Consider the following 11,325-nt stretch of genomic DNA (forward strand, 5'->3'; position numbering starts at 1 on the left):
GGTGAGTTCTCTCTGAGTCTGGGTCAGGACCAGAAGCGTGCAGGGCTGGGAGTGCGCGAGCCTTTATGCCTGGGGCGCGAGGGGCACGCCCGATCGTGCCGTGCTCATTGGCTGGCACAGGGCCAGGAGGTGCCAGCCTGGAAAGCTCGGTCTTGAGAGGGTGCGGGAGTGCTGGAGTCCCAAGTGGGCCCCACCCAGTCCTGGGGCCCACTCTTTTCCTGCTCCTGTGGGTCTGGGAGCTCACACATGTTTCCGAGCCACGCAAACCCATTGGCACCCGAGTTTGTCCCCAGCTGGCGTAGCCTCGAGGTGTCTATTTGCCAGTCTTGGAGAGGAGCACAGTCTTTTCCGAAGTGAACCAAGCTGCTTTCGCACTAAACTTTTCCCCAGGATGAAGAGCTGTAAACTGCCCATGTAAATAATGTGGGTGCAGGATGTAACAGGGGGGAAGTCCTTTAAGCATCGTACCCACAATGGTGGGCAGGCCCTGGCACAGCGTGGGTTAGCAGGTGTTGTCATGGCCAGCGGGGGTATTCCACTCAGCCAGGGTCAGGACTTGGCATCCAGCAGCCCCTCCCCACCCCCTGCTTTGGACTTGGTCCCCGACTTCCCAGCCCTGCACAGATGTGAGATTTTCAGCCGGGGAACCATTCTCATTCAGAGTTTGGAGAGCTCCCAGGGTCAGGCTCCTGCATTTGCAAAGGCTCTAAATGGAGCACTAAGATCCCTGAACCAGTGCTGCAGAGGGAAGAGAGATTGACAGGGCACGTGTGTGTGTGTGTGTGTGTGTGTGTGTGTGTGTAAGGTGGGGCGCCATGGCCCAGCGACCCCAGAGACTGAGTGGGGCGGCTGGAGCTGGGGTGGGGTTTGGGTGGCCGTGGGCCTGCCAGGCACCCACCCTGCATTAGGATCTTCTAAATTATTTAAAAGACCCAGCGCGGTTGGGGATTTTCCGTCGGATGCATCAGGCTCAGCTCGCTTAGAGACAAGCCTAGTATCGCACCTCATGTTGACGTGACATGGGTTGTGGCCGTAGAGGTCTTCCTTCCTACCCCCACTCCCTGCCCCAGGAGATTCAGAGGAAGGGACTAACTTGGACCAGGGCAAGGCAACTACAGAGTGAGTGCTGGAAGTAGGGGAGAAGATGGGAAAGAACAGAGATGAGGGTCTGTGGAGCCCTGGGCCACGAAGTCTGTTTGACCTCAGGCCAGGAACTTGCCCCCTAGGCCCCGGTGCCCCGCCTATCTGTTAAAGAGGCGAAGATTCAGGCTTGCAGTTCCTGGAGTGAGGTAGGGACGGAGATGAATGAGTGTGTGAATGAGGACGTGCTTTGCGAATGGTATGGCACCGCACGGGTGCCAGATGCGAGGTGAAGCCGAAGACCCTTCCCCCATCCGAGCACGCGCTCGGCCCCACCACATTCCCCTGCCCCGGGAGGGCAACTGTTCTGTGCAAGCCTCTGGGTGTACACACCCGGCCCGGACCCCCAGACTGTCAGACCGGGAACTGTCGTCGTTCAGGGTTTGTTGAGTGCCCAAGGTCCCGTTCCTGTGCCCCTGGTTCCATTGTTAGCAAAGGTTGGGGATCCTGCCCTAAGATTCCGCGAGGCTCCCCTCAGGACCCGGAGCTTCTCTGCCCGCAACTGTGACGTCAGTCCGCCTGCTCCCCAAAGACCACACCTGCGCGGGGTCCAGACTTTTGAGGCTTGTTTATTGACATGCGCAGACCTAGACCCGGGGCACAGAACTCAGCGGTACTTCTCTGTCAGCACTACCGCCAGGCCCGTCAGGAACTTATCCCACACCACCTGCATCTCCACCGTGAACTCGCCCTGCAGGTGGGAGGCCAGCACCACCTGGAAACACTGGATCAGCAGCTGCGGGAGAAAAGGCCGGTGAGAAGAGCTCTGTCCTCGCCAGTTCCTTGCCGAATGCCTCCCCACCTCGGCTGCGCGCGCGAACCCTGCTACGTCCCGGGGTGGCTCACTGGGAAGTTGGTGGGGTCCACGCGCAGCACATGTGCGTGCAGGTCGGCAAGCGGGCTCAGGGCCGCGCGCAGGTTGTCCATGTGCCGGACGGCCACTCCCACCGCCTCGAGCACACGTTGTCCGTGGCTCAGCAGCTGCACCTCGTCAGGGCGGTCGCCCAGGTGCTTAAAGTAGGTCTTGGTGCTGGGGTACACCGTGAAGAGCCTGCGGGAGCAAGGGTGAAGAGGGAGGGCGGTCCCTCCAGCGTCTGCGCCGCCCAGACCCCGCGAACCCCCGGTCAGGCCCGCCCCCCTCCCGACTCAGGCCCAACACCCCAGTCTCCGCCTCGCTACGATTCTGGAGACCCAGCCCCAACCCACCTGAGCAGAAGCTCCGCCCCGAAGGGCGCCTCGTGGCCGGCGATCAGGTCCCAGACCTGTGCTACTTGGGCGCGCTCTTGGGCGCTGAGCATGGCGTTGGCGTGGCGTGCTCTGGGTGCCGCGCCCGCCGTCCCGGCCTCCTTATAGCGGCCCTGCCCCCCGGCGCCCTGCCCGCCCTTATCTTCAGGAGAGCGGCGGGAACCTGGGGACCCTGGTTGCCAACCCAGGTCCCTGTCACCGCAGAGGAACTGAATCACGCCGTGTGTGTGTGTGTGTGTGTGTGTGTGTGTGTGTGTGTGTGTGTGTGTGTGCCTTGGCTGCAGACTTTAGGGGGATCTACAATTATTCCACAGGGAGCTGATGGAGGGATTGGGAGAAAGAGCGCGGAGGGCCAGGAGGTGTCAAGGGTCCTCTCAGTGCCTGAGCTGTGACAACAAGCTTTGAGGAAAGGCCCCCGAGTCCCTACACATACACACAATACGCTGACTGAAGCGACAGACTGGGTGATTTGGGAGGCGGGAAAGAGGCACAAACTCAGGTCTGACCCGAGAAAACGGCGTGGGCGGTCCTGGGCTGTTCTGCTCCCTCCGGTCGCGACTCTGGGGTCCTCAGGACCAAGGACCGCCCCCAAAGCACCCTTGGAGTGACCTCCAGGCCGGGGGTGACACTAGGGTCGGCAGTGTTCCTGCGAAGCCTCCATTCCCTCCCTTCATTCTCCTCCGCTTCCCCCAATACTGAGACGCACAGCCAGGCTCCCTCCATCCTCATCCATTTATTGGGGGTCCCGGGTGGAATCGTAAGAGGGTGCAGGGGAAGGGGAGGGCTCGAAGCCTGCCCTGGGGGTCGGGAGGCATCCTCAGCGGTACTTCTCGGTCAGGACGCGGGACACGATGGACAGGAACTTGTCCCAGGCGGCGTGCGCGTCGGCCGTGAAGTCAGCGGGGAAGTGCGAGGCCACCGTGACCAGCAGGCAGTGGGACAGCAGCTGGGGCGACAGGGTGGCTCAGGGCGGGCGCGGCGCGAGCGGCGGGCACCCAGCCCCGTCCCCGGACCTCGCCCCGCCCCGGGCCCCGCCCCGCGCCCACCTTGAAGTTGACCGGGTCCACGCGCAGCACGTAGGCGTGCAGCTCGCTCAGCTTGGAGAGGGCTCCCGCCACGTTGTCGATGCTCTTGACCGCGTCGCCCACGGCGGCCACCACCTTGGAGCCGTGCGCGCGCAGCTGCGCGGAGCCCGCGTGCAGGTCGAAGTGCGGGAAGTAGGTCTTGGTCTGGGGGTAGCTGGAGAAGAGCCTGCGGGCGGGGCGGGCCGAGCCGAGCCGGGACACGTCACGTTTGCACGCGGGAGTTAAAACGTAAATATTAGGGCAAAAAGTGCAACTTGACCCCAATATGAACATTTTAAAGACACACAGGATCGGTATCGCGGACTTCAGCTGTTGCCCCGGCTCCAGTATGGTCCGGCCCACCTCACCCTCACCGCCCTGTCCTCCAGTCATTCGTACCTTCCTTCACTCACTCATTCAATCAACAATGATTGTGGAGACCTGGGTGCTGGGCGCTGAGGGAGGGACACAATCGACCCTTGTCACCCTCCCCATGCCCCTCCTCTTCCTGCCCGCTGACCGCCGAGCACCCACCTCACCGCTGCTCGTGCTCACTGAACCTGCATATGTGCCCTCCTCACTGACGCTCCTCACTGACGCTCCTCACTGACGCTCCTCACTGACGCTCCTCACTGACCCTCCTCACTGAACCTGCATATGTGCCCTCCTCACTGACGCTCCTCACTGACGCTCCTCACTGACCCTCCTCACTGACGCTCCTCACTGACGCTCCTCACTGACCCTCCTCACTGAACCTGCATATGTGCCCTCCTCACTGACGCTCCTCACTGACGCTCCTCACTGACGCTCCTCACTGACCCTCCTCACTGACGCTCCTCACTGACGCTCCTCACTGACGCTCCTCACTGACGCTCCTCACTGACCCTCCTCACTGACGCTCCTCACTGACGCTCCTCACTGACCCTCCTCACTGACCCTCCTCACTGACGCTCCTCACTGACCCTCCTCACTGAACCTGCATATGTGCCCTCCTCACTGACGCTCCTCACTGACGCTCCTCACTGACGCTCCTCACTGACCCTCCTCACTGACGCTCCTCACTGACCCTCCTCACTGACCCTCCTCACTGACCCTCCTCACTGACGCTCCTCACTGACGCTCCTCACTGACCCTCCTCACTGACGCTCCTCACTGACCCTCCTCACTGACCCTCCTCACTGACGCTCCTCACTGACCCTCCTCACTGACCCTCCTCACTGACCCTCCTCACTGACGCTCCTCACTGACGCTCCTCACTGACCCTCCTCACTGACCCTCCTCACTGACGCTCCTCACTGACCCTCCTCACTGACCCTCCTCACTGACCCTCCTCACTGACCCTCCTCACTGACGCTCCTCACTGACCCTCCTCACTGACCCTCCTCACTGACCCTCCTCACTGACGCTCCTCACTGACGCTCCTCACTGACCCTCCTCACTGACCCTCCTCACTGACCCTCCTCACTCTCCCCTCCTCACTGTCCCCTCCTCACTGTCCCTCCTCACTGACGCTCCTCACTCTCCCCTCCTCACTGTCCCCTCCTCACTGTCCCCTCCTCACTGTCCCTCCTCACTGACGCTCCTCACTGACCCCTCCTCACTGACCCTCCTCACTGACGCTCCTCACTGTCCCTCCTCACTGACCCTCCTCACTGACCCTCCTCACTGACCCTCCTCACTCTCCCCTCCTCACTGTCCCCTCCTCACTGTCCCTCCTCACTGACGCTCCTCGCTGACCTATCCTCCCTGACCCCTCCTACTGACCCCTGTCCTCAGTGACCCACACTGTCCCCTACCAGGCTCCATCCCAGCCCACCTGGTGCTCACCTCTCCAGGGCCTCGGTGCCGATGATGTCTGCCTGTGTGGAGATCTTGCCCCACATGGACACGATGATGGTCCTCTCAGCCCTGGTCAGAGACATGGTGGCGGCTGAGTGGGAGCTGGGTGTGCTGAGAACTGGTGTCCGTGGTGCTCAGCCCCCATGGTCCCCTTATATACGTGGAGCCAGGGTGGGGGCCAGGCTGTGGTCATCGCTGGGAGAGGGGAGGGGGCCATGGGGGGTGGGTCTCTTATCAGATCCAGGGACAGTGGGCAGTCAAGGCCCGGTGGGCCTGGTGGGGTGAGGGGCTATCACTCCGGCTGCCCTTGCTGGGCCTTAGAGCGGGCGTTGGCCGCAGCCTGACCAGACTCCAGGGGAGATAGGGGCCCAGGCAGCCCAGTGCTGCATTGCCCTTGTCCGTTTCAGAATCACAAAATGGGAGAAGCCAGAGGAGCAGTGGCCACACACCCTCCTCGGCTGGCCTGTGCCCCTGCTGCCTGCATTGCTCCTCCGTGGGTCCTGTGGCTGGACCCCCATGCCAGCATCCCCCCCGCACCCACTCCCCCAGACATTGGCTCTAGGATCCCTGGGTTTCCTACAAGAAAGCAATGGTTTTGCCAAGTGGGCCCTGAGGAGGGAGGTACTGACTGGTTCTGTTCCTGAAAAGCTGGAGGAGGTGGCCGGTCAATAAGAGAATCCTAATGTCATGTGCTTTTGGGGACTGCTCTGTTGCTCACCACGTTATTATTTCAACATACAATACAGTTGATTTTTTTTAATGTACTGCTCTGTGAATTTTGACATGTGTGTAGATTTGTGTAACCCCACCACAGTCAGGACACACAACAGCTCTATCAGCCGCAAAACTCCCACAGGCTGCCCCTTTGCAGTCTCACCTTCCCCTGTCCCCTACACCCAGACAACCACTATAATTCTGTCTTTTTCGAGACTATCCTATAAGTGGAACCACACTGTATGTCATCTTGTAGGACTGGCTTCTTTTAGAACAATACCCTTGAGATGCATGCATGTCATTGCCGGTATCGGTAGTTGGCTTCCTTTTATTGCTAACGTTCATCCATTCTCCCACTCAAACATGTGGGCTTTTTCCAGTTTGGGGCTATTACAAATAAAGCTACTATGAACATTCTTGTGTAGGTCTTTATGTGAACATAAGTTTTTTTTTCTCTGGGATGATACCATATCTAGGAGTAGGATTGTTGGTTCATGTGCTAAGTGTATGTTTAACTTTGTAAGAAACCACTAAACTGTTTTCCAGAGTGGCTTTACCGTTTTGCATTCCACTCAGCAATGAAGGGAAGTCCTAGTTTCCGTGCATCTTTGTCAGAATCTTTACATGTTAGTCGTTCTGACGGTTGTGAGACAATATATCATTGTGGCTTCAATTTGTGTTTCCCTGATGGCCAGTGATGTGCAGCGTCTTTTCATGGGCTTATTTGCCATCCATGTATTCTCTTTTGAATTAATTAATTAATTAATTAATTTTTGGCTGCATTGGGTCTTTGCTGCTGTGCACAGGCTTTCTCTAGTTGTGGTGAGCAGGGGCTACTCTTCATTGTGGTGCATGGGCTTCTCATGGCGGTGGCTTCTCTTGTTGCGGAGCAGTGGCTCTAGGCACACAGGCTTCAGTAGTTGTGACTCGCAGGCTCTAGAGCGCAGGCTCAGTAGTTGTGGCGCATGGGCTTAGTTGCTCCGCTGCATGTGGGATCTTCCCGGACCAGGGCTCGAACCTGTGTCCCCTGCATTGGCAGGTGGATTCTTAACCACTGCACCACCAGGGAAGTCCCATATATTCTCTTTGGTGAAATATCTCTTCTGGTCTTTTGACCATTTTAAAATTAGGTTGTTTGTTTTCTTATTGTTGAATTTTGAGAGTTCTGTATATATTCTGGATGCAATCATTTGTCAGATATGCAATTTGCAAATATTTCCTCCTAGTTTGTAACTTGTCACTTCATTTTCTTAATAGTGTCATTTGCGGAGCCAAAGTTTTATTTTTTATTAATTAATTAATTTTTTTTTGCGGTACGCAGGCTTCTCACTGTTGTGGCCTCTCCCGTTGCGGAGCACAGGCTCCGGACACGCAGGCTCAGCGGCCATGGCTCACGGGCCCAGCCACTCCGTGGCATGTGGGATCTTCCCGGGCCGGGGCACGAACCCGTGTCCCCTGCATCAGCAGGCGCACTCTCAACCACTGCGCCACCAGGAAAGCCCCAAAGTTTTATTTTTGATGAAGTCTAATTTATCAAGATTTTCTCTTAAGATTCATGTTTTTAGAGTCATGCCTGAGAATTCTTTGCCTAATCCCAGGTCACAGAGACTTTTATCTATGGTTTCTTCTAAATGTTTCATAGTTTATATTTTACACTTAGATCCATGATCCATTTTGAGATAATTTTTGTATGAAGTGTGAGGTTTATGTCCAGGTTTTTTTTCTTTGCCTATGAGTGTTCAATTTTTCTAGCACCTTTTGTTGAAAACACTATACTTTCTCTATTGAATTGCCTTCTCTAATTCATTTGTAAAAGATTAATTTGACATATTTCTACAGGTCTGTTTCTGTACTCTCTATTTTGTTCCATTGATCTATGTGTCTATCCTTCACCAAAATCACACTGTGTTTATTACTGTAAACTTTATGATCGGTCTTAAAATTAGATCCTGTCCCAAGAATGGAAGAAAACATTTGCAAATCATACATCTGATAAGGGACTGATCCACAATATAAAAAAACTTACAACTGAAAAATAGAGACAAAAAACTAATTGAAAACTGGGCAAAGGACTTTAATAGACAATACTCTAAAGAAAACATACAGATGTCCAATAAGCACATGAAGAGATGCTCAGCATCGTTACTCATTAGGGAAATGCAAATCAAAACCAAACAGAGCACACTCACTAAGATGGCTATAATCAAAACCCCTAACCCTGAACTCTAACCCTAACCTTACCTACACCTATTAGAATGGCTATATTTAAAAGACAAATAACAAGTGTTGGTGAGGAGGTGGTGAAATTGGAATCTTTAGACACTGCTGGTGGGAATGTAAAATGGTGCAGCTACTGTGGAAGACAGCCTGGCAGTTCCTCAAAAGGTTAAACATAGAGTTCCCATATGACCCAGCAATTCCATTCCTTAGTATATACCCAGTAAAATGAAAACATACATCCACTCAAAAACGTGTACTGTGTTCGTAGCACCAACCACTATTTATAATAGCCAAAAAGTGCAAAAAACCCAAATGTCCTTCAACTGATGAATGGGTGAATCAAACATGGTATAATCTATGCAATGGACTAGTATTCCATCAAAAAAAGGAACAAAGTACTGATACATGAATGAACCTTGAAAAAATACATATTGTGGGACTTCCCTGGTGGCACAGTGGTTAAGAATCCACCTGCCAATGCAGGGAACACGGGTTTGATCCCTGGTCTGGGAAGATCCCACATGCCGTGGAGCTAAGCCCATGTGCCACAACTCCTGAGCCTGTGCTGTAGAGCCCACGAGCCACAACTACTGAAGCCTGCACACCCTAAAGCCCACATGCCGCAACTGCTGAGCCTACATGCCACAACTACTGAAGCCCACGTTCTCTAGGGCCCGTGTACTGCAACTACTGAGCCTGAGTGCTGCAACAACTGAAGCCCGCAGGCCTAGAGCCAGTGCGCCACAACAAGAGAAGCCACCACAATGAGAAGCCCGCGCACCACAACAAAGAGTAGCCTCTACTTGCTGCAACTAGAGAAAGCCCGAATGCGGCAACAAAGACCCACCACAGACAAAAAAAATTAAAAATACATATTGTATGATTCCATTTATATATATGTCAAGGACAGGCAAATCCTTAGAGACAGAAAGTAGATTAGGTTGTCTGGGGCCGGGGTAGTTGGGGGGTGTGACTGCTAATGCGGATGGGTTTCCTTTTGGGGTGATGCAAACGTTTTAAAATTGTGCTGATGGCTGCCTAACTCTCGAATATACTAAAACCCGCTGAATTGCACGCTTTAAATGGGTGGGATATATGGTATGTGAATTTTATCTCAATAAAGGTGTTAAAAGCCTGGGTGATGTCATTCCTCCCTCATTATTCTTTTCCAAAATGGTTTTGGTGATTCTGGTTCCTTTGCCTTTCCGTATGAATTTTGGAGTGAGTCAAAGAGTTATCTGCACGAGAGCCTATGAGACTTTTTACAGAATGGGTAAACGTTTCCCGCGTGGAGAGTTCTGATCACAGATATTTTGCTGAACTATTCTTAGAGAAAATTGTGAGGCTCAGACAAGCCCTCTGATTGGAAAATGTGTACAAGAATAAGCAAGGATCGAGCACCTTCTGTGTGCCAGACACTGTGCTCGGCACGTTGTTGTGTCATGATGTTGGTCTCTTCTACGCCCAAGCCGGGCTTGATGGGAGTGTGGAGGTTTGAATGCAGGAGCTGAGTCCAATGGATACCTCCCCACTGCTGAGCAGAGAGGGTGGGGATCTCACCTGGGCTGTTGGTGCCTGTCTGTGGCCGGGAGGTAGAGTCTGCCTTCATGGAAGCCCCTTCCCGGTCTCTCCCTACTTACATTTCACAGCTGTCCCACTCTTCTCCTGTGACAGGGTCACCCTCTCCCAGGGAGGTGCCCACCCTCCACTGGCCTTAGGCTTGTTGCTACCTCTCCTGGCAGTGCTGACTCCAGGGCCCCAGGTGTTCACAGGGAGTGTGGCTTTGCCTCTCTGGGTTCGTTCCAGAATGGGATGAGCCTGGTCCTCCCCAGTCACCTCTGGCTGTTGCTTGGTTCAGAAGGAAACTCCAGGGCCACCACCAGCATATGGGCCTTCCATAAGGGTATGTAAGCCTGATCCTGAGGCTTCAGCTCCTAGAAAGGAGAGGTGTCAGCAGGGAGACAGACAGAGACAGATGGACAGACTGGCAGAGAAAACAGTCTGAGCGAGGGAGACAGAGGAGGCTGAGCGTCAGGTGGAAGGTCACGCAGAGGGAGGGAATCTGGAGGTCCTGGGTGAGGCTGGAGCTGGCCTGCCAGGCGAAGGTATTAAGTCTGCCAGAGGGGGAGGCACAGTAGGGTCTCAGTGAGGGATGTGTCTGGGAGAAGCCTCCCAGCTGCAGTGTCTGGGGTCTGTGGCCAGGAGCCAGTGTGGGAGGTAATGAGTGTGGACTCTAGGCCTCCCACTATGGGGCCGGTCCTCCCCTCCTCTCTGGCCTCAGGGCCTCCTGTTTCTCTCCCGGCAGCACCTCCCCCCATCCTTGGCCTCCATAAGAGAGGGAGCCACAGGAAGCCACTTTGTTTCTGAAACTACCAAGCCCTGCAAAGCATTGGTGTGGGCAGGAGCCCTTTTCTTTTTTTACTTTTTTCATTGTAAAATATAGCACAAGATTACATCATAGCCTAATGAATTATGTCATAGCCTAATTAATTATTATAAGGCACATATTCAGCAACCCAGTCCTCCCCAAAGGTGACCCCTACCCTGACTTACCTTCTTGCTTTTCAATAACTTTAAAAAAAATTATTTACTTATTTATTTAGTTTTGGCTGTGTTGGGTCTTTGTTGCAGTGTGTGGGCTTCTCACTGCGGTGGCTTCTCTTGTTGAGGAGTACAGACTCTAGGCTCACGAGCTTCAGTAGTTGTGGCTCGTGGGCTCTAGAGCGCAGGCTCAGTAGTTGTGGCGCACAGGCTTAGTTGCTCTGCGGCATGTGAGATCATCCCAGACCAGGGCTCGAACCTGGGTCCCCTGCATTGGCAGGCAGATTCTTTTTCTTTTTTTTAGTACTTCCTTTTTTTAAAAAGATTTAATTAATTAATTAATTTATTTATTTATTTTATTGGCTGCGTTGGGTCTTCCGTTGCTGTGCGCTGGCTTTCTCTAGTTGCAGCAAGCGGGGGCTACTCTTCGTTGCGGTGCGCGGGCTTCTCATTGCAGTGGCTTCTCTTGTTGTGGAGCACAGGCTCTAAGGCACGCAGGCTTCAGTAGTTGTGGCACACGGGCTTAGTTGCTCTGCGGTATGTGGGATCTTCCTGGACCAGG

The 11,325-nt window shown here is 54.3% G+C and overlaps 2 protein-coding genes across 2 annotated transcripts; both read right to left on the reverse strand.

Annotated features, from left to right (window-relative positions):
- Positions 1–1,689: 1,689 nt before the first annotated feature.
- HBM (hemoglobin subunit mu) lies at positions 1,690–2,460 on the reverse strand. The gene is made up of 3 exons (XM_065893526.1): positions 2,347–2,460; positions 1,987–2,191; positions 1,690–1,876 (listed from the first exon to the last, which is right to left on the reverse strand). Exons 1-3 carry the CDS (start codon positions 2,436–2,438, stop codon positions 1,748–1,750), a joined length of 426 nt encoding a protein of 141 aa, XP_065749598.1. The 5' UTR covers positions 2,439–2,460; the 3' UTR covers positions 1,690–1,747.
- A 742-nt stretch (positions 2,461–3,202) lies between these two features.
- HBZ (hemoglobin subunit zeta) lies at positions 3,203–5,371 on the reverse strand. The gene is made up of 3 exons (XM_065892095.1): positions 5,277–5,371; positions 3,432–3,636; positions 3,203–3,331 (listed from the first exon to the last, which is right to left on the reverse strand). The coding sequence occupies exons 1-3, from the start codon at positions 5,369–5,371 to the stop codon at positions 3,203–3,205; spliced, it is 429 nt and encodes a 142-aa protein (XP_065748167.1).
- Between the last annotated feature and the right edge of the window lie 5,954 nt (positions 5,372–11,325).

This window comes from Phocoena phocoena, chromosome 15, assembly GCF_963924675.1.
Source record: "Phocoena phocoena chromosome 15, mPhoPho1.1, whole genome shotgun sequence".
Classification (NCBI taxonomy): domain Eukaryota; kingdom Metazoa; phylum Chordata; class Mammalia; order Artiodactyla; family Phocoenidae; genus Phocoena; species Phocoena phocoena.

Excerpts from the sequence above, each read along its gene's own strand:
- HBM (XM_065893526.1), bottom strand. The coding sequence starts at position 2,438 with ATGCTCAGCGCCCAAGAGCGCGCCCAAGTAGCACAGGTCTGGGACCTG. Across the intron at positions 2,192-2,346 it reads GGGGCGGAGCTTCTGCTCAG|GCTCTTCACGGTGTACCCCA; the intron begins GTGGGTTGGGGC and ends TTGCTCCCGCAG. Across the intron at positions 1,877-1,986 it reads TGGACCCCACCAACTTCCCA|CTGCTGATCCAGTGTTTCCA; the intron begins GTGAGCCACCCC and ends TTTCTCCCGCAG.
- HBZ (XM_065892095.1), bottom strand. The coding sequence starts at position 5,371 with ATGTCTCTGACCAGGGCTGAGAGGACCATCATCGTGTCCATGTGGGGC. Across the intron at positions 3,637-5,276 it reads GGCACCGAGGCCCTGGAGAG|GCTCTTCTCCAGCTACCCCC; the intron begins GTGAGCACCAGG and ends CCCCGCCCGCAG. Across the intron at positions 3,332-3,431 it reads TGGACCCGGTCAACTTCAAG|CTGCTGTCCCACTGCCTGCT; the intron begins GTGGGCGCGGGG and ends CTGTCGCCCCAG.